Source organism: Xenopus tropicalis, chromosome 3, assembly GCF_000004195.4.
Source record: "Xenopus tropicalis strain Nigerian chromosome 3, UCB_Xtro_10.0, whole genome shotgun sequence".
NCBI classification, from domain to species: domain Eukaryota; kingdom Metazoa; phylum Chordata; class Amphibia; order Anura; family Pipidae; genus Xenopus; species Xenopus tropicalis.
In genome coordinates, this window is record NC_030679.2 from 146,077,546 (window position 1) to 146,097,563 (window position 20,018).

A 20,018-nucleotide genomic window follows, 5' to 3' on the forward strand; every position below is an offset into this window, starting at 1 on the left:
CTCTTGTGTCTTTGACTGTTAACTTATTGCAACTGTACCTTGTATTTATTTGTATTTATTGCTATACTTTGTATTTATCTATTATCTTATTAACCCCCTGTTTGTATTAATGTATTCTACTGTACAGCGCTGCGTACATAAGTAGCACTTTATAAATAAAAATATACATACATACATACATACAAAACTATTCGCCAATGGCAAAATGCAGAATTTCACTGCAAATCCATGCCTGGTGAAAAAATGTGCTCATCAATAAAGTTAATCCCTTATTATTTTCTGTTTCACTCAGTTTCAAGGGGAAGTTAATCCCATCATTGCTTTCTGTTTCACCCAGTTTCAAGGGGAAGTTAATTCCCTCATTGTTTTCTGTTTCACCCAGTTTCAAGGGGAAGTTAATCCCATCATTGCTTTCTGTTTCACCCAGTTTCAAGGGGAAGTCAATCCCCTCCTTGTTTTCTATTTCAAGATTTTCAAGGGGAAGTTAGTCCCATCATTGTTTTCTATTTCACCCAGTTTCAAGTGCCAATGCTCCTAAAATGGCAGCTGGAGCAGCCATTTTTGAATATAAACTTGATTTAAGCATTATTGTGACATTTTATAAACACAACAATGATTGAGTTTATTTCAAATCTATACCATGTCAAGGTTATACAACGTTTAGGCCAGAGACAAACGAATTTTAGTCAATCAGCCCCATAATGTACCATGTCTTTGGTATAAACCTGTAAATTTCATTACCAGTCTCCTTATCAGGGGCAATTTCATAATAAGTTATGATAACACTAAACTAACCCAATATCCATCACCCGTAGGTGGGGGGTATCGGGAGAAGATCTGCTTGCAGATCTGAAGGTGTATGGGGACCTTTACTATGTGTTCAAATCCAAATATGACAATTTGCCACCTAAAACTTACTAAGATCACGTGGAAGCCAATGGCAGATGTAACATTCTCCTTCCCTGGAGGATCTTTCTTTCGCTTTGATACTTTAGAGTAGCGATGAGCGAATCTGTCCCGTTTCTTTTCTTTGAAAAGATTTGCAAAACGGTGAAAAATTTGCGAAACGTCGAAAATGTCACGCATCAAAAAATACTGCCGCGAGTGTCATTTTTTCGAAGCAACAGTTTCTTTTGATTCGGGCAAAACATTTTGATGCGGGTGACTATTTTTTGACACGAGCAACAATTTTTACGTGGCAAATTTTGGCGCCCATTTCGTGGAAATATCCGCAAATGGTAAAACATGAAAATTCGCTGTGAATTCATGTCTGGCAAATTATTTTGCTCATTACTACTTAAAAGGTTTGGGATTTTTTACACTGTTTTTTTTTGTGCGACAAATGTTAAAAAAGCTGCAGTTTTCATGAGACAAATAAAATATAGTTTAATAAAATAGTTTATTCGAATTTTGAAATTCAAAAAAATGAGAAATGTTAGAGCCTTAGTAAATCTGCCCACTGTGTCTTACAGACAGAAATAATGGTGTGTGTGCATTGTATAGAGAAAAGTGCTCCATCTTCAGGAGGCAAGTGTTTGTACAGGTATAGGACCCATTATCCAGAATGCTCAGGACCAAGGGTATTCTGGATAAGGGGTCTTTCCGTAATTTGGATCTCCATGCCTTAAGTCTGCTAAAACATCAATAAAACATTAAATAAACCCAATAGGGCTGTTCTGCCCCCAATAAGGGGTAATTATATCTTAGTTGGGATCAAGTACAGGTACTGTTTTATTATTACAGAGAAAAGGGAATCATTTAACCATGAAATAAACCCAATAGGGCTGTTCTGCCCCAATAAGGGGTAATTATATCTTAGTTGGGATCAAGTACAGGTACTGTTTTATTATTACAGAGAAAAGGGAATCATTTAACCATTAAATAAACCCAATAGGATTGTTCTGCCCCCAATAAGGGGTAATTATATCTTAGTTGGGATCAAGTACAGGTACTGTTTTATTATTACAGAGAAAAGGGAATCATTTAACCATTAAATAAACCCAATAGGGCTGTTCTGCCCCAATAAGGGGTAATTATATCTTAGTTGGGATCAAGTACAGGTACTGTTTTATTATTACAGAGAAAAGGGAATCATTTAACCATTAAATAAACCCAATAGGGCTGTTCTGCCCCCAATAAGGGGTAATTATATCTTAGTTGGGATCAAGTACAGGTACTGTTTTATTATTACAGAGAAAAGGGAATCATTTAACCATGAAATAAACCCAATAGGGCTGTTCTGCCCCAATAAGGGGTAATTATATCTTAGTTGGGATCAAGTACAGGTACTGTTTTATTATTACAGAGAAAAGGGAATCATTTAACCATTAAATAAACCCAATAGGGCTGTTCTGCCCCAATAAGGGGTAATTATATCTTAGTTGGGATCAAGTACAGGTACTGTTTTATTATTACAGAGAAAAGGGAATCATTTAACCATTAAATAAACCCAATAGGGCTGTTCTGCCCCCAATAAGGGGTAATTATATCTTAGTTGGGATCAAGTACAGGTACTGTTTTATTATTACAGAGAAAAGGGAATCATTTAACCATGAAATAAACCCAATAGGGCTGTTCTGCCCCCAATAAGGGGTAATTATATCTTAGTTGGGATCAAGTACAGGTACTGTTTTATTATTACAGAGAAAAGGGAATCATTTTTATAAATGGAGTCTATGGGAGATGTCCTTTCCATAATTGGGAACTTTCTGGATAATGGTTTTCCGGATAACGGACCCCATACCTGTATATTGTTTTATTTTGTTGTTCTCATATTACTGTGCTGATAAAATTCACTGCAGACAGGGAGGACTCAAGGAGTTTGGAGAACTTGAACTCCAAAGATCACCTGGATACGTTAAATTGTATTTTATTTCATACCTGGCTAAATACAAGATCCGCAATATATTAGTTGAACGAACATGAAGGTTGGGCAGTGTTTTTTTCTAACTCAGAATCCCATATAAATACATGTTTTCTTTGGGGACCAACATAACATTTGACATTGAGAGGCAGATTTTCCAGTATTAATTAAAAGTCCCAGCATAGTTAAGATAATCATAATTACCGTGTGAGTTCCCTTAGGCCTAACAGTCACTGTAATATATAAAAAATATCTCAGTAACTTCCTTCAATTACAACGGAGAAAGTTTTTTGAGAATCAATTGCGACGAGACAACCCCGTTATATTTTAGACATGAGGTGCCCTGGGATGATCCTTTCTACAGCATGGATTTTGTATTGTATAGGAGAAGGCTTTGGCTCTGGTTGCAGCCTTCCCAGTGAGCCCATTACTGGCTATGTAAGCCAGCCGGGAGATATAGTTATAGGGGGAACCTTTCCAGTGCATTTGAGTAGAATTGATAATAACCTTGATTTTACTAGAAAACCCCCGGAGATGCATTGCCAGACGTAAGTAACCAGACGTAAGTAACCTTCTCATGTTGGTCTGTAGATCCACCAAAAACTAAAGGGTCATATAAAAGCAACACCGAGAAGCTGTAACATTTGTGTTGAGCTTGTGTTCAGTTGTAAATGTTATTTTTGACCAAAACTAGCCAAACTGCTCAATATCTTGATATGTAATGGTTGGTTTGAAAGGTTTGCATTTACTTGATAAGAAGGAATGATTTTTATGGAGTTATTTCTAGTGATGAGCGAATTTTTTTGCCAGGCATGGATTCGCAGTGAATTTCCGCATTTCGGCATTGGCTTATTGTTTCGTGAAACTTCAGTGAAAATTCGCTGTGCAGAATTTTTTGGTCACGTGCCAAATTGTGCACGGTTGCGTAAAAAAGGGCGCGGTCGCGGCAAAAAAGGGTGCGGTCGCGTCAAAATTGGGCGCGGTCATGTAAAAAAACGTGGGCAACAAATAAATAGCAGCAGCACCAAAAAATAGATGCAGCAGACAAAAAAAAATAGCCGTGGGTGACAAAAAAGACACGGGCGACAAAAAAAAAAATAGTACGACAAATGTGTTTTGTGAATTTTCTTGCCGTTTCGCGAATTTTATGGCGAAGCAAAACGGGACAGATTCGCTCATCACTAGTTATTTTTACCTCAGGGCCCATTTATAAAACATCAGCAATTTCTTGGATTTGATCAAAGTGTCTGTTTTCTTTCTGATTTTCAAATTTATGATGTTTGGTCTCCAAATTACTTTCTCCTTTTTATATAAAACTTTGGCACACGTTTCAAAGGTCATTTTTACCTACAACATTTACTGAACCCAGGAATCTGTTTGAGAAAACGTGTGAAAGGGATGATTGATTATCCACGCCATTCTTAATGTTATCCAAGTAATGCTGGTCCAACTCTTAACAGCATCCAAGGCAACCACACATTCTTGTTCGTACCCCACCCCCCACCCCGGTGAAATGACAAATGGGGGGGTGTCAAGCAGGAGTGTCAATGCAACGCACAATGGTGACTTTCAGCTCCCCAGCCGGCGGCAGCTTCAGTTTCAGGAAGCAAAACTAGGAGAAGGCAAAATGAAGCCCTAGGCACTTGTATCTTCTGCCTCCCCCTGGTTCCAGCTTTGTATCCAAGTCCAGAATTGCCAGACATGCAGAGGGGCTTAACATGTTCATTTCATAAAAATGTTGTCAGTCTTTGTATAAATAAATCTGATGCTTTGGTAAAAACATATTTGAAAACTAAGGTCAGCAGAAGATGTGAATCTAGGACACCCCAGGCAGGAAGCTACAACCCTACTAGATAGACCATTAATTCTCCTACTGTTTCCAAGTATAAAATAACACATTCTGAAACAGGTATTCCCTTTGTCCTCTCCTTTATACCAGGATTGCTACTGAGTATTACCAGAGTATGCAGGCCCTAATATTTGCGGTGGAAGAGATAAATGGAGATCACGAGCTTCTTCCCAACATCACCTTGGGCTTCCAGATTTTTGACAAATGCACCACCCTAAGGCGCTCAGCACAAGGAGCTCTTTGTATGCTCTCGGGTGGGAACAAAATAACACCAAATTATCGCTGCCACAATGGGGCGCCTCTTGCTGGTGTCATTGGCGACTCTGGTTCCACACATTCCATTCTTATGGCAGAAATATTAGGGCTTTACAGATATCCACAGGTAAGGCAATATGCTAAACTGAAAATATAATTCTACACTTGTACATATTATATACATATTATATCTCAAACATAATTACTACCTTTGTTATTTTTGTCCCCATAAAATGCATCTTGCAGATCAGTTATTTGTCAACCAACCCTATTCTTAGTGATCGGAACCTGTTTCCTTCCTTCTTCCGTACAATCCCTAGTGATGAGTTTCAAATGAGGGGTCTGGCTCAGCTGGTGTCTTATTTCGATTGGTCTTGGGTTGGATTCATAGCTGATGATGATGACTATGGACAGTTTGGACTTCAGATGGCGAAACAGGAAATAATAAACGCTGGAGCTTGTGTTGCTTTTGCTGAGAACATCTTGATTGGTCAACCCAACAGGAATGCTCCACGACTTGTCCAGGTCGTAAGAGAGTCATCTGTAAAAGTTGTGGTTGTGATTGCATCTGATCATAACTTTGTCATTGTGGTGGAAGAGCTACTGAGGGAGAACGTGACGGATAAAATTTGGGTTGCCAGTGAAGGTTGGGCAACCTCGGCTCTACTCTCTCAAAAAAAATTCCAAGTGGTTTTGGTGGGCACCATTGGTTTTGCCATTCATGGTGCGAAAATGCCAGAATTTACCAAATACTTCCAAAGACTTCATCCGTTTCAAGATTTTTACGACCCATTCATAGAAGAATTTTGGGGACAAACATTCTCATGTATTTTACTCAACCAGGGCAATCCTGTTCAACTCAGCAGCAATTCTACAATCCAGACATGTACGGGGAATGAAACACTTGAGAGTCTTCTAACTGGAAACTATCATAGAATTTCTTTCAATGTATACACGGCTGTTTACACAATTGCATGGGCCCTACAAGCTTTGCTTGATTGTCCTCCAAGAACTGAACCATTCCATTATGTTGGCTGCTCCAGCATCTTTTCATTTCGCCCTTGGCAAGTAAGAGATTCCTGCTCTAGTTTTATCTACTCAATTTCCAGTATCTAGTAGAATTAAGTCTAAAACAACTGGACATTTCTGAGTTTTTCTTGAAAACTTTTCGAACTGAAGAACTGAAACAGTTCAAAAGTTTGAACTGAAGAAGCCCCTCGGATGAGTGGTGAAACATTTTCAAGAAAAACTCAGGAAAGTCCAGTTGTTTTAGACTTAATTCTGCTAGATACTGTATATCATGGCCTGGATGAATGAGAATCTTCATAGACAATAGTCCATCAAGAAAAACTCAGCAAAGTCCAGTTGTTTTAGACTTAATTCTACTAGATACTGTATATCATGGCCTGGATGAATGAGAATCTTCATAGACAATAGTCCATCAAGAAAAACTCAGAAAAGTCCAGTTGTTTTAGACTTAATTCTACTAGATACTGTATATCATGGCCTGGATGAATGAGAATCTTCATAGACAATAGCAGGGGCAGGCCAAGCCGACTGGGCACCCTAGGCAACCCGGTCAGCCAACTCCGCCCACCTCCCCGCCCCCCCCCCAAACGGCGCATGCGCGCCAAAGCACAGGAGGCGGTGAGGAGGGGGCGATTAGATCAGTCATTGCCTCCGCCGCTAATGACAATCGTTGCGCCCTAGGCAGCTGCCTCTTCTGCCTACCCCTAGTTCCGGCCCTGGACAATAGTCCATCAAGAAAAACCCAGAAAAGTCCAGTTGTTTTAGACTTAACTCTACTAGATACTGTATATCATGGCCTGGATGAATGAGAATCTTCATAGACATCTATTCAATTATGAACACTGGATTCAACTTAATATATAATGTTTTTCATTTCAGCTTCTTTATTACATTAAAAATCTAAACTTTCAGACCAAATTTGGAAACCAAGTTGTTTTTGATGCAAAAGGGAACCTACCTGCCGTCTATGATATTGTGAATTGGCACGGGGGTACCAACTGCACTTTGGAACAGGTTGTTGTTGGGAGTTATGACCTGAGTACATCTAATGGAAATACCTTGAAAATAAACATTCCTGCTATTATATGGACCAACAACAACACTCAGGTATGGGCAGCACAACTTGTCAGTGTACTACTTCAAGGCTTAATATGACTGAAATATATATTACATAGTTACATAGGGTTGAAAAAAGACCAGAGTCCATCAAGTTAAACCCTTCCAAGTAAACCCAGCACCCACAACCTATACTTACCAATCTATACACTCACATACATAAACAATATATACAACCACTAACACTAACTGTAGGTATTAGTATCACAATAGCCTTGGATATTCTGATTGATCAAGAACTCATCCAGGCCCCTCTTATAGGCATTAACAGAATCTGCCATTACCCCATCACTAGGAAGGGCATTCCCCAACCTCACTGCCCTCACCATGAGGAACCCCCTACCCAACATCCCCCGGCAGGGCATTCCCCAACCTTACTGCCCTCACCGTCAGGAACCCCCTACCCAACATCCCCCGGCAGGGTATTCCCCAACCTCACTGCCCTCACCATGAGGAACCCCCTACCCAACATCCCCCGGCAGGGCATTCCCCAACCTCACTGCCCTCACCGTGAGGAACTCCCTACCCAACATCCCCCGGCAGGGCATTCCCCAACCTCACTGCCCTCACCGTGAGGAACCCCCTACCCAACATCCCCCAGCAGGGCATTTCCCAACCCCCTCACTGCCCTCACCGTGAGGAACCCCCTACCCAACATCCCCCAGCAGGGCATTCCCCAACCTCACTGCCCTCACCGTGAGGAGCCCCCTACCCAACATCCCCCGGCAGGGCATTCCCAACCCCCTCACTGCCCTCACCGTGAGGAACCCCCTACCCAACATCCCCCGGCAGGGCATTCCCCAACCCCCCACTGCCCTCACCATGAGGAACCCCCTACGCTGCGTCAAATGGAAGCTCCGTTCCTCTAATCTAAAGGGGGGGCCTCTGGTTCCCTGATCCTTTTTATGGGAAAAAATCCCCCTATCTGCCTATAATCCCCTCTAATGGACTTGTACAGAGTAATCATGTCTAGTGATGAGTGAATTTTTTTCGCCAGGCATGGATTCGCAGCGAATTTCCACATTTCGCCAATTGTTTCACGAAACTTCGCAGCGGAAAAATTTGGCACATGGGATTTTTTTCGTTGCGCGTCAAATTGGGTGCGGTCGCATCAAAAAAACGCGGGTGACAAAAAAAAGACGCCGGCGACAAAAAATAGACGTGGCCGACAAAAGACATGCGGGTAACAAAAAAATCGTACGACAAATGCGTTTCACAGGTTTTTTGCTGTTTCGTGGATTTTCTTGCCGTTTCGAGAATTTTATGGCGAAGCTAAATGGGATAGATTTGCTCATCACTAATCACGTCTCCTCGCAAGCGCCTCTTTTCCAGAGAAAACAACCCCAACCCTGACAGTCTAACCCCATAGTTTAACCCTTCCATCCCCTTTACCAGTTTAGTTGCAGTCTCTGCACTCTCTCCAGCTCATTAATATCCTTCTTAAGGACTGGAGCCCAAAACTGCCCCCCATACTCAAGGTGAGGCCTTACCAGGGACCTATAAAGGGGCAAAATAATGTTCTCATCCCTTGAGTCAATGCCCTTTTTTATACAAGACAGCACTTTATTTGCTTTAGTAGCCACAGAATGACACTGCCTGGAATTAGACAATTTGTGATCTACAAAAACCCCCAGATCCTTCTCCATTAAGGATCCCCCAACACACTACCATTCAGTATATGAAACATTATATTAGTGATGAGCAAATTTGTCTCATTTTACTTTGCAAAATTTTGAAATTTGAATAATGCGTGAAACGGTGAAAAATTTGGGAAACGTGGTTACCATGTTTTATTTTTGTTGCCGCACATGACTTTTTTTATGCAAAAATGCCTTTTTTTATGAAATTGTGCCTTTGTTTTACATAAAACAAAATAACAGAGTGCACACCTTACCAGAACCTGAATCAAGAGCGAGGTGCAGAACACTGGAGAAAACCCATTTAGCAACTCCAAAAATAATCACATAAGCAAAAAAGTGTCTGCACACTCAAAAATTGCAAAAGAAAAGAAAATTTTATTAAATACAAAACAGAAAATAAAGCCCAATGCGTTTCAAACCAACAATGGGTCTTCCTCATTCTTTTTTCCCCTGATGAAGACCCATTATTGGGTTGAAACACGTTGGGCTTTATTTTCTATGTTTTGTATTTAATAAAATTTTCTTTTCTTTTGCAATTTTTGAGTGTGCAGACACTTTTTTGCTTATGCCTTTATTTTACATGGCAGCGGTTTTTTTTTTTTTCTTCCTTTGACGCGACTTTTGCAAATTTTTCAACTTTTTTGCAAATTGCAAAATTAGATTCGCCAAGTGAAAATCGGCGCTATAGTAGCGCTAAATAAGCTTGCACAGAAGGCCTGCTCGAGGAAACTGCAATCTCATTTTCAAATTTCAAATTTGAAGATTCACATTTCACTTCGATTTGCAAAAAAAGGAAAGACGGGAACAGCGGTGCAAAATTTAAGCGTTTAGGGGAAAACATGCGCAAAACAAAAAATATGCGCTGCACAAACTTTATATATGAGCCCCAGTGTGTTTTTAAAGAGGAGCGGTGTCTTCTTGGGGTAACAGGTTAATGGTGAAGTCAATGGGGGTTGCACCCTGATGTTTGGTTTTGTTTTTCTTTAGTGTAAAGGTGGACTTTTTTTTACCTGTATGGCAATATAATATATTCATATTTCAATACTGATGATTCAGTACTCAGTCCCATATTTCTATATAATCCTTGTTTGATTTCAATAGGTTCCTCTGTCCAAGTGCAGCCCAAGCTGTACATCTGGATTCAGGCAGATGATGGTACCCAGAAAACCATCCTGTTGCTATGAGTGTGCCCGGTGTCCCCAGGGGCAGATTTCAAACCAAACAGGTAGTGTAATCATTTGACTTGTTTCCTTGGATATTAATAACACGAAGATTACAACATTATTTTTGAGTTTCCAGATGCTGCGGAATGTCATCCATGTTCCTGGGACACGTGGCCCAATCTACAGCAGGACAGATGCCTACCAAGGCCTACAGAGTTCCTTTCCTATGAAAAACCTTTGGGTTACAGCTTAGCAGCCATTTCCATCTTCTCTTCCCTGATCCCACTTATAATGTTAGCAGTTTTCATTTATTATAAAAAGACACCAATAGTCCGAGCCAACAACTACTCCCTTAGCTGCCTTCTCCTGCTTTCCCTGTTCCTCTGTTTCCTTTGCTCTTTAGGGTTCATTGGTTACCCACAACCTGAAAAGTGCCTTCTGCGCCAGGTGGCATTTGGGATGGTTTTTGCCCTCTGCATCTCCTGTGTTCTGGCCAAAACTATTACTGTAATTATTGCCTTTAATGCAACCAAACCAGGCAGCAGGTTAAAACAGTGGATAGGCTTAAAGGTGTCCTACTGTGTTACTGTCCTTTGTGTATTTGTTGAGTTTTGTATGTGTATGATATGGCTGATCTACTTTCCTCCCTTCCCTGAACTTGACACTAACACTAAACCAGGAATTATTATTGTTAACTGCAATGAAGGGTCAGCTGCTGCTTTCTGGTGCATGCTGGGATACCTTGGACTCTTGGCCACCATCAGTTTCATTGTTGCCTTCCTGGCCAGACGCCTCCCTGACAGTTTCAATGAAGCCAAATTGATCACATTCAGTATGTTGGCTTTCCTTAGTGTGTGGGTGTCTTTTATCCCAGCCTATCTCAGTGCCCGGGGCATGTATACTGTGGCAATGGAGGTCTTTGCCATCCTGTCTTCCAGTTGGGCAATGGTGGGCTGTATCTTTGTGCCAAAAATGTTTATATTATTGTTCAAACCCCACCTGAATTCCAGAGAACATCTTATAAGAAATGAATGAGACAACGAATAACAATATTAAGTACTGTACTATTCAACGGATACTAAGTTGGCTTTCTTGGAGAGAAGGTTGCCACGAGGCCAGCTAACTGCCGAAGGTATAAAATCATGAGCAATACATCTATTATATTGTTACCTATTAGGTATATGATTATCATATACTGAGAAATTCACTTGAACTTTGGACTTTTGCCCATTTTTTTTCCAACCAAAACAATGCAATTCTTTCTATAGGTATTAGAACTATCATGTAAATACAAATCCTGATATAAAGCTTATTGGTCTCATTGAGTAATGTAGGTGCGACCCGTATGTGCAAAAATGTGTGCAAACAACTAAAGGTTGTTGAGAGATTCCATTTCTCCCACGATCATCGTCCAGTTCCCCTTCTTCCCTTTGCCTCCAGATAGTTGGAAAGGCTTGTCTACAACCTCCTGGTCAAGCATCTCACTCACATATCCATTCTTGATCCCCCTGCAATCTGGTTTCCGCCCAAAACGCTCAACAGAAACTGCTCTCACCAAAGTAACCAATGATCTTCTTCTGGCAAAGTCTACAGGTCACCATTCCTGTCTCATCTTTCTAGATCAGTCCACAACCTTTAACACAGTTGACCTCTCACTCCTCCTAGATATTCTGTACTCAGCTGGCATTCATGATACTGCCCTTGGTGTAAATCTTATCTTTGTGACCATTTCTTTAAAGTTGTCTTCTCTAACTCTTCTTCCACCTCATTTCCTCTCTCTGTTGGGGTTCCTCAAGGCTCTGTCTTAGGCCCCTGCTCTTCTCACTCTATACAACTTCTTCACCACTTCTATGCTGATGGCACTCAACGCAACCTGTCTACTCCTGACCTCTCTCCTTCTGTCCTTTCCCAAGTCACAGACTGTCTGCCATCTCCTCCTGGATGTTACAGCACAACCTGAAATAGAATTTTTCTAAAACAGAATTTATTATATTTCCTCCAACATCCTCTCCTGTCCCTCTGGTCTCACACACACTCAATAACATCACCTTTCCATCAACTACACAGGCGCTGCCTAGGAATTATCTAAGACTAACATCTGTTTTTTACAACATACATCCAAATCCTTGCCAAATCGTGTCATATTCATCTGCGCAACATGGACCAAATATGCCCTTGCCTCAGTTTAGACACAACAAAGCATTTATCCAGTTTCTTATCATCTCCTGCCTTGACTACTTGACTAAAAGTTGACTAAAGTTGTGCTCACCACTAAGTTTTAAACCATTAGGCGGTGATGTGATAAGCCTGTGACCACAAAATTCATAAAGACAAAAAAAAGAGCCCCTCTGCACTCCCCCATTACCAATATATATAGTACATTATGACAATCTGTGCATTAAGCTACCAAGAAATGCCCTTCCTGGTATAGTTTATACGGGATTAGTTGCCAGCTCCATGTTGTAGCTCCCACCCTTCGCAGCCACGGTCAGGTGATCCCAATGGGCCAATAAATGGACAACCATTCCGGAGGTTTAACCTTGAAAGCATGCAAGTTGCAGGTATGACGTACTACTTTGACGTAGTTGACCAGCTTAAAAATAGTGCTGTTGGCCTACTGAGCATGGCCTCAGATGATTAGAACAGATGATTAGAGTCTGCATTTGACAACTTTAAAAGTCCGGATCATTACTGTTATGGGGCTGCTAAACCTTTGGTCTGGTACAGTAACTTCAGTGTATAAAACACAACATCTCTAGCTATATATTTTTGAGCTTTGGTTTGCCCATATTCAGTGCATCATAACAATATAATAACACATATAATAATACATGACCTACATGCTGGAAAAAATTAGTGCAGACCTGGCTGACCTTTCAAACCTGCCCCGTAGATATCTGGGCAATATCCTATTTATTGAGATGCAAAATTATATTTTGAAATGTTATTTCAGATAGGGAGTTGCTATTAAGATTTTCTGAACTCATTATTGAATCCATTTAAACTCCCTGAGTAGTTGTGCCTGGCGTAATTGCTGTGAAAGTCTGTGATCCCCAAGGCCTATGTCTTACTGCTGCCTATAAATTCAGCTCAGAAATCCCTGCTCAACGTATTCGATAATAAGAGTTTTTGTGCAAGGCAAGGAAAACCTGAAAGAGCTTCTTGGTTGTACATTAGAGATGTTCCTCAAAGCCAACTGGTTTACCTTCTCCATGGCATGGATTTTGTGTACGTTAGCACTGGGGGTGAGCACCTCTTTGGACTTCACGTCTGGTTGCAGCTTGACCAGTGACAGCATTAGGGGCTATCTGAGCCGCACAGGAGATATTATTATAGGGGGAAACTTTATGATTCATCTGAGTAGGACTTACAATTACCTCGATTTCACCCGTAAACCCCTAGAACTACAATGTGAGATGTAAGTAACAAAGTACCTATGATATTAACGTTAGAAGAAGAAGAGAACCCTACAGAGCTCTCAAAAGTGTTAGTGCCATCTGTGTTTAATGCCATTTGAGTTCACTGGTATGCCAGGAAGGGCAGAATATGTTGGTGGAATTCATAACGGTGCCCATATACTTTTTGAACCACCTGCTATGATCACCTAGGCCGACATGATAAACCCTACAGCTATCCCAATGTCTATTTGACATTTGGCCATGTCGGCGGCAGGTTTAGGGGCTGGGGGGCCCTGCTGCTATGGTATTTTATTTTTATTTTCTTTATTTATTGGTTTTACCTTTTGGTTTGAAGGTTACCTTAGCAACCAGTGATTTAAATGATAGAGTGCCATGACTAACCAGAAATTGAGTACCAAGTATGTAAGATAAGGCAATAAAGGGCTTGGTCAACCTGATAGGATCTCAAAAGACATTTCAGGCAAAATATCTGAATAATGCCCATAGTAGCATGTTATTCCTGTATTTTAATTACTTTCCACCGGCCAAGGGTTCCCATGAGCTGCACATTAAATTATTTATATAACTGATATTCTGAGACAATTTGCCACTGATTTTAATTTTTTACTTCAGTTATTTAGTTTTTTTCTTCAGCAGTTCTCCAGTTTGGAATTTCAGCAGCTGCCTGGTTGCTAGGGTCTGGTTTACCTTAGCAACCAGGCAGTGGTGTGAATGGGAGACTGGAATATGATTAGGACAGGATATGAATATAAAGATAAGGAATAAAAAGTAACAATAATAATAAAATGGCAAGCTCAAGAGCAATAGTTTTCAGACTGCCGGGGGTCAGTGACCCCCATTTGAAAGCTGGAAAGATGCACAAGAAGAAGGCAAATAACTCAAAAACAATAAAAAAATAAATAATGCAGACCAATTGCAAAGTTGCTTAGAATTGGCCATTCTATAACATACTAAAAGTTAACTCCAGCAAACCATGAGGGTTTGACCTGGGAAAGGGACTTTGTCATCAGGGTTTCTCCATAACAGGGATAGATCCCAAGTTAATAGGGGAGATAAGCAATTTTAAAAATGTTGAGATTGAGAGATAATTGGTGGATGTAGAGCAGTGATCCCCAAACCATGGTTCCATGCTGATGTTGCTTCCAATGGCCTCAAAGTAGGTGCCATTTTTACAATTTGGTTTGGAGATGTTGGAGAAGTTTTGGAAGCCCAGAGACACAGTTTGACCCCAAGCAGAGCCTCCTGGAGGCCAGCAGTCCCCATGGGGCTACCAAATAGCCAATCATTATTTGGCACCCCCAAAGAACGTTTTTCATGCTTGTGTGGCTCCCCAACACATTTTACATTGGAGTGTGGCTCATGAGTAAAAAAAGGTTGAGGATCCCTGATGTAGAGGAAGAGGAGATTTACAGGAGTTCCCTAAGGAGCTATTGATGTTCCTAACTGCTAAACAACCTTCAGTAGTGACCTTCTCAGTTATTCCATTCTCTTACTTATTGGGTTTGATGTTGGGTAAAGGGGTTTTATATACCCAAGGTTCTACTGTGGAGCAGACAGAGAAGGTGAACATCATTCCTTATATCTAATGCCACTTAATGACTAATTGTTTGTTAACATGGGTTAATGTTAATTACATTCAAAATAGTAATATTGCATTTGAACTCAGTTGTTCCCATTACAATCTGTACTTCTACAACAGGTTTGCTACAGAGTATTATCAGTGTATGCGTGCTCTTATATTTGCTGTAGAAGAGATTAATGCAGATCCTGATCTCCTTCCAAATGTGACTTTGGGCTACCAGATTTTGGACAAATGCATTACTTTGCAGCTAACGACCCAAACTGCTCTCTGGATGCTATCTGGTGGGCAAGAGATGACACCCAATTATCACTGTGGCCAAGGGCCACCTCTTGCTGGTATCATTGGTGACTCTGCTTCCACACATTCTATGCTTATGGCCCAGATCTTGGGACTCTACCGATACCCACAGGTAAGAGCAACAAACTAAATATAAAAGATGAAAAGTCAATTCAAAGTCTCATATTTCCTTTTTGATACTCCGACAGATCAGTTATTTGTCAACCAACCCTATCCTCAGCGACCGCAACCTTTTCCCGTCATTTTTTCGTACTATACCAAGTGATGAATATCAAATGATAGGTCTTGGTCAGTTGATATCTCACTTTGGTTGGACTTGGGTTGGTCTCCTGGCCAATGACGATGACTATGGTCAGTTTGGAATGCAGATGGCCAAACAAGAGATAGTTAGTCTTGGAGGGTGTGTGGCTTTTTCAGAAAATATAGTGATGGGTCAACCCAATAAGAATGCTCCACACATCGCCCGGGTCATTAAAGAGTCAACTGCCAAGGTTGTGGTTGTCATAGCAACGGATCCTAACTTTGTGATTGTGGTAGAAGAGCTGTTGAGGCAGAATGTGACTGGAATCGTATGGGTTGCCAGTGAAGGTTGGGCAAACTCCGCTGTACTCTCTGAGAAACGATTCAGAGCCATTTTGAAGGGTGCCATTGGTTTTGCAATACATGGTGGACAAATGCCATCGTTCACCAAGTATCTCAACAGTCTCCATCCACTAAAAGATATTCATGACCCTTTTATAAAGGAACTCTGGGAGAAAACGTTCACTTGTAAATGGCCTGACCAGAATTATTTATATCAATGGGCTGATAATGCAACAATACAAGCTTGTACCGGGAATGAAAGGCTAGATACTGTACTAACTGAAGACTTTCATAGAATACCTCTCCACGTATATGCGGCTGTGTATGCGATGGCTTGGGCCCTACACAACTTGATTTATTGTAAACCTGGAGATGGACCATTTCATCATGGCGCTTGTGCCAACATCTCTACGTTTCAGCCTTGGCATGTAAGAAATTAATGAAAAATCTGTTTGTATATATATTTAAGAGTTTTTGTGTCAAAAACAAACTCAAACTATAATGTTTATCTTCTAGATTTGTATAAATAAATCTAAAGCAACTGGACTTGCTAAGTAATCATTGAAGATGTTTCACTACTCATCCGAGCAGCTTCTTCAGTTCAACTGACTGGTAGATTTGTAGTTTTTATTGATCAGATATGTTTCTACTTTCCAGCTACTCCACTACGTTAAAAATGTGAACTTCAAGACCAAAGAAGGAAGCCAAGTCTTTTTTGATGCAAAAGGGAACCCTCCAACCATCTATGATATTGTGAATTGGCAAGAGAGTGCCAAGGGCGCCCTGGAACAGGTTGGAATTGGGACTTACGACTTGAGCACTCCAGATGGGAAGGCCATGAAAGTGAATAGTGGTGACATTATATGGACCAATAATGAAACTCAGGTATGGAAATAAAATCCTTTTAATGTTCTTTTGATGAGAGACAATTCTTTTAATGAGAGACAATTCTTTTTGCGCGAGACAATTTTTTTGATGAGAGACAATTCTTTTGATGAAAGACAATTCATTTTGGCGCAAAACAATTCTTTTGATGAGAGACAATTATTTTTGGAGCGAGACAATTCTTTTGATGAGAGACAATTCTTTTGATGAGAGACAATTCTTTTGATAGGAGACAATTCTTTTGATAAGAGACAATTCTTTTGATAAGAGACAATTCTTTTTGGCACGAGACAATTCTTTTGATGATAGATAATCCTTTTTGCGCAAGACAATTTTTTTGATGAGAGACAATTCTTTTTGACATGAGAGACAATTCGTTTTGATGCTTGCGACAATTCTTTTGACAAGGGTGACAATTTTTGGATGCAGGCAACAATTTTTGGACGTGGGTGACAAATTTTGCCCCTCTTGCAAAAAAAATCCACCAATGGCGAAACGCAGAAATTTGCAGTGAATCCATGCCTGGCAAATATTTTCACCCATTTTTTCACCCAGGGGCTTTAGCACTTGATTTTGAATCTGGAGTTAGGTGTAGAGCACAGCCAGACCCCAGACACAAGAGCTTTTATAATGTGAAAGAGCCAGGGAATAAATACAGTTTCCTGTTATGGCCTACATCCACCCCGATATTGGAACTACTAAGAGGGGCATTTATTAAAGCTGAATTTTTTTGGTTTGGGTTTTTTTGATGCCAAAACATGATTTTGTGTGATTTTTTATGAGACGAAATCGTGACCAATCTGAATGCAAAAAAACACTATCTTAAAACTGCTGAGATCAAGTAGACTTCAATGGCAGATGTCCCTTTTACAACTAGAATATCTTTCTTTGCTTCATGGTTTTAGAAGTTTTTGGGGTTGAAAAAGTCATAGTCCATGTTTTTTTTCCTTCGTGCTTCCTTTCTTGTCCTTCCTTCCTTGAGTTTCTGATAAATGACTGACATTGTGGAAATGAGTTTAGTCGTGGTTTAGATAAGCTATAAAACCACAAAAACCTGAATGTTGATAAATGGGCCCATTTCTGCACAAATGGAACATCATTTGCTTGGTGCTTGTGAAAAATAGAAGATGAATTGATATACTTTAAGGTGTCTTCCAGAAAATATCAATGTTTTATAATGGGTCTATGAAATGGGCACAGGTTTTTGGCAAGTACAAGAAGGCCAGAGCCAAGAGCACATTGGTCAAAGACTCATTTTAAAAAGGCAAATTCTCTAAAATCTACTATAAATATTAACAATAATGGTGTGAAGGAAGCAACTTGAGTGATAAACTTTCCTTTAATTATCTGCTGAAAGGGAAAAATCTACTTCATGTAGAGAAACAATTCCTGGTTATTAAAATTATTTTCATACCTTGGATTTGGCCCCAAACTGGACTGGTGGCACAGATGCACTAAGTGACTGTGATTCTGATATGAAACAAGGGGCTGGGCTACAAACTGGCTCAAAATGACCACAAGGTTTTTTTTTTATTATAGTTTAAACCAACAGATAGTGTAGGTTATTCATACTCACCAACTGTATAACCATATGAATTGTTGATTACAATAATCACATGTTTAATGTTTAATATTTCCTCACTATTTCTCTTTTTTTCCATTTCTGTAGGTTCCTATTTCTAAGTGCAGCCCGAATTGTCAAACAGGATACAGAAAATTGATTGTACCAGGAAAGCCAATCTGCTGCTATGAGTGTGCCCGGTGTCCACAGGGACATTTTTCAAACCAAACAGGTACACTGAGAAAATGATTTTGTTGTTGCTGTTTTTTTTCCTTGAGAAATGTATATGACATAAAAATTGTATTGATGTTGCTCTTCAGATGCTGCGGAATGTCATCCATGTTCCTGGGACACGTGGCCCAATCTACAGCAGGACAGATGCCTACCAAGGCCTACAGAGTTCCTCTCTTTTCAAGAGCCACTGGGTTACAGCTTAGCAGTTGCAGCTATCTTCTCTTCTCTGTCTCCACTTACTGTTTTGGGGGTTTTTATTCATTATAAAAATACTGCAATAATCCGAGCCAACAACTACTCCCTTAGCTGCCTTCTCCTGCTTTCCCTGTTCCTCTGTTTCCTTTGCTCTTTAGGGTTCATTGGTTACCCACAACCTGAAAAGTGCCTTCTGCGCCAGGTGGCATTTGGGATGGTTTTTGCCCTCTGCATCTCCTGTGTTCTGGCCAAAACCATCACTGTTGTCATTGCCTTTAATGCAACCAAACCCGGCAGCAGGTTAAGAAAGTGGACAGGGATAAAGGTCTCCTACTGTGTCATTATCTTTTGTGTCTTTATTCAGTTATGGATTTGCATACTGTGGCTGTTATTTTTTCCTCCTTTCCATGAACTTGATTTAGATACCAAACCAGGATTTATCATAGTTACTTGCAATGAAGGGTCACCCACTGCTTTCTGGTGCATGCTGGGATACCTTGGCCTCTTGGCCTCCATCAGTTTCATTGTTGCCTTCCTGGCCAGACGCCTCCCTGACAGTTTCAATGAAGCCAAATTGATCACATTCAGTATGTTGGCTTTCCTCAGTGTGTGGGTGTCCTTTATCCCAGCCTATCTCAGTGCCCGGGGCATGTATACTGTGGCAATGGAGGTCTTTGCCATCCTGTCTTCCAGTTGGGCTCTGGTGGGCTGTATCTTTGTGCCAAAATGTTTCATTGTATTGTTCAGACCCCACATGAACTCAAGAGATTATCTTATGGGAAAAGGAAGGAATCTAAAGTAAATACATCACTTTTTCTAGAGCTTCTCAAAATAAACATTAATAATCATAATCAACATGTAATGAGTTTTGAGAATGCTTTTGTGCCACCATTTAAAGAATAAAGCACAACCTTTGGCTCCTCATAGGAAAGATAGAATATTTTAGCATTATGAAAAAAAAATAACTCAGAGAGTTGTGTTTAATGGAAAAAATGTTCAATGCTCAAGTATCAAGGAAAGTGTTCTTCATAGAAATTGATGGAATATATGGATATACCCTAAAACGTGAGCTATAAGGTGATGAGTATATTAAATAGGATATTATAGAGTTCCTTGAACTTTTGCTCAAATGAGGAATCTTCACAATCCAAGGATTGGTTCAGCATTATCTTCAATAAGTACTGACTATTTGAGGTAGTTAAGAATATTCTCGAGTTTATTCACATATTCACATCAGTTTTTCCCCATGTTCTTTTTAATAGTGAAAAAACACAAATTTGAATTTTGATAAATTGGTCCCTTAGGTCAGTGTTTTTCAACCTTTTTTGGGCAAAGGCACACTTGTTTC

The 20,018-nt window shown here is 40.2% G+C and overlaps 1 protein-coding gene across 1 annotated transcript; it reads left to right on the top strand.

Annotated features, from left to right (window-relative positions):
• The first annotated feature begins 3,397 nt into the window (after positions 1–3,397).
• On the top strand, positions 3,398–19,472 carry LOC100495545. Its single transcript, XM_031898282.1, has 9 exons — positions 3,398–3,411; positions 4,803–5,094; positions 5,214–5,853; positions 13,005–13,143; positions 15,034–15,325; positions 15,402–15,818; positions 16,453–16,680; positions 18,350–18,473; positions 18,562–19,472. Exons 1-9 carry the CDS (start codon positions 3,398–3,400, stop codon positions 19,470–19,472), a joined length of 3,057 nt encoding a protein of 1,018 aa, XP_031754142.1.
• Positions 19,473–20,018: the final 546 nt, after the last annotated feature.

What these genes read in the sequence shown, in the direction of transcription:
- LOC100495545 (XM_031898282.1), top strand. An exon ending in GGCTTTACAGATATCCACAG is followed by an intron (nt 5,095 to 5,213) that starts GTAAGGCAATAT and finishes TGCATCTTGCAG; the next exon opens with ATCAGTTATTTGTCAACCAA. An exon ending in CTCCATGGCATGGATTTTGT is followed by an intron (nt 13,144 to 15,033) that starts GTACGTTAGCAC and finishes CTTCTACAACAG; the next exon opens with GTTTGCTACAGAGTATTATC.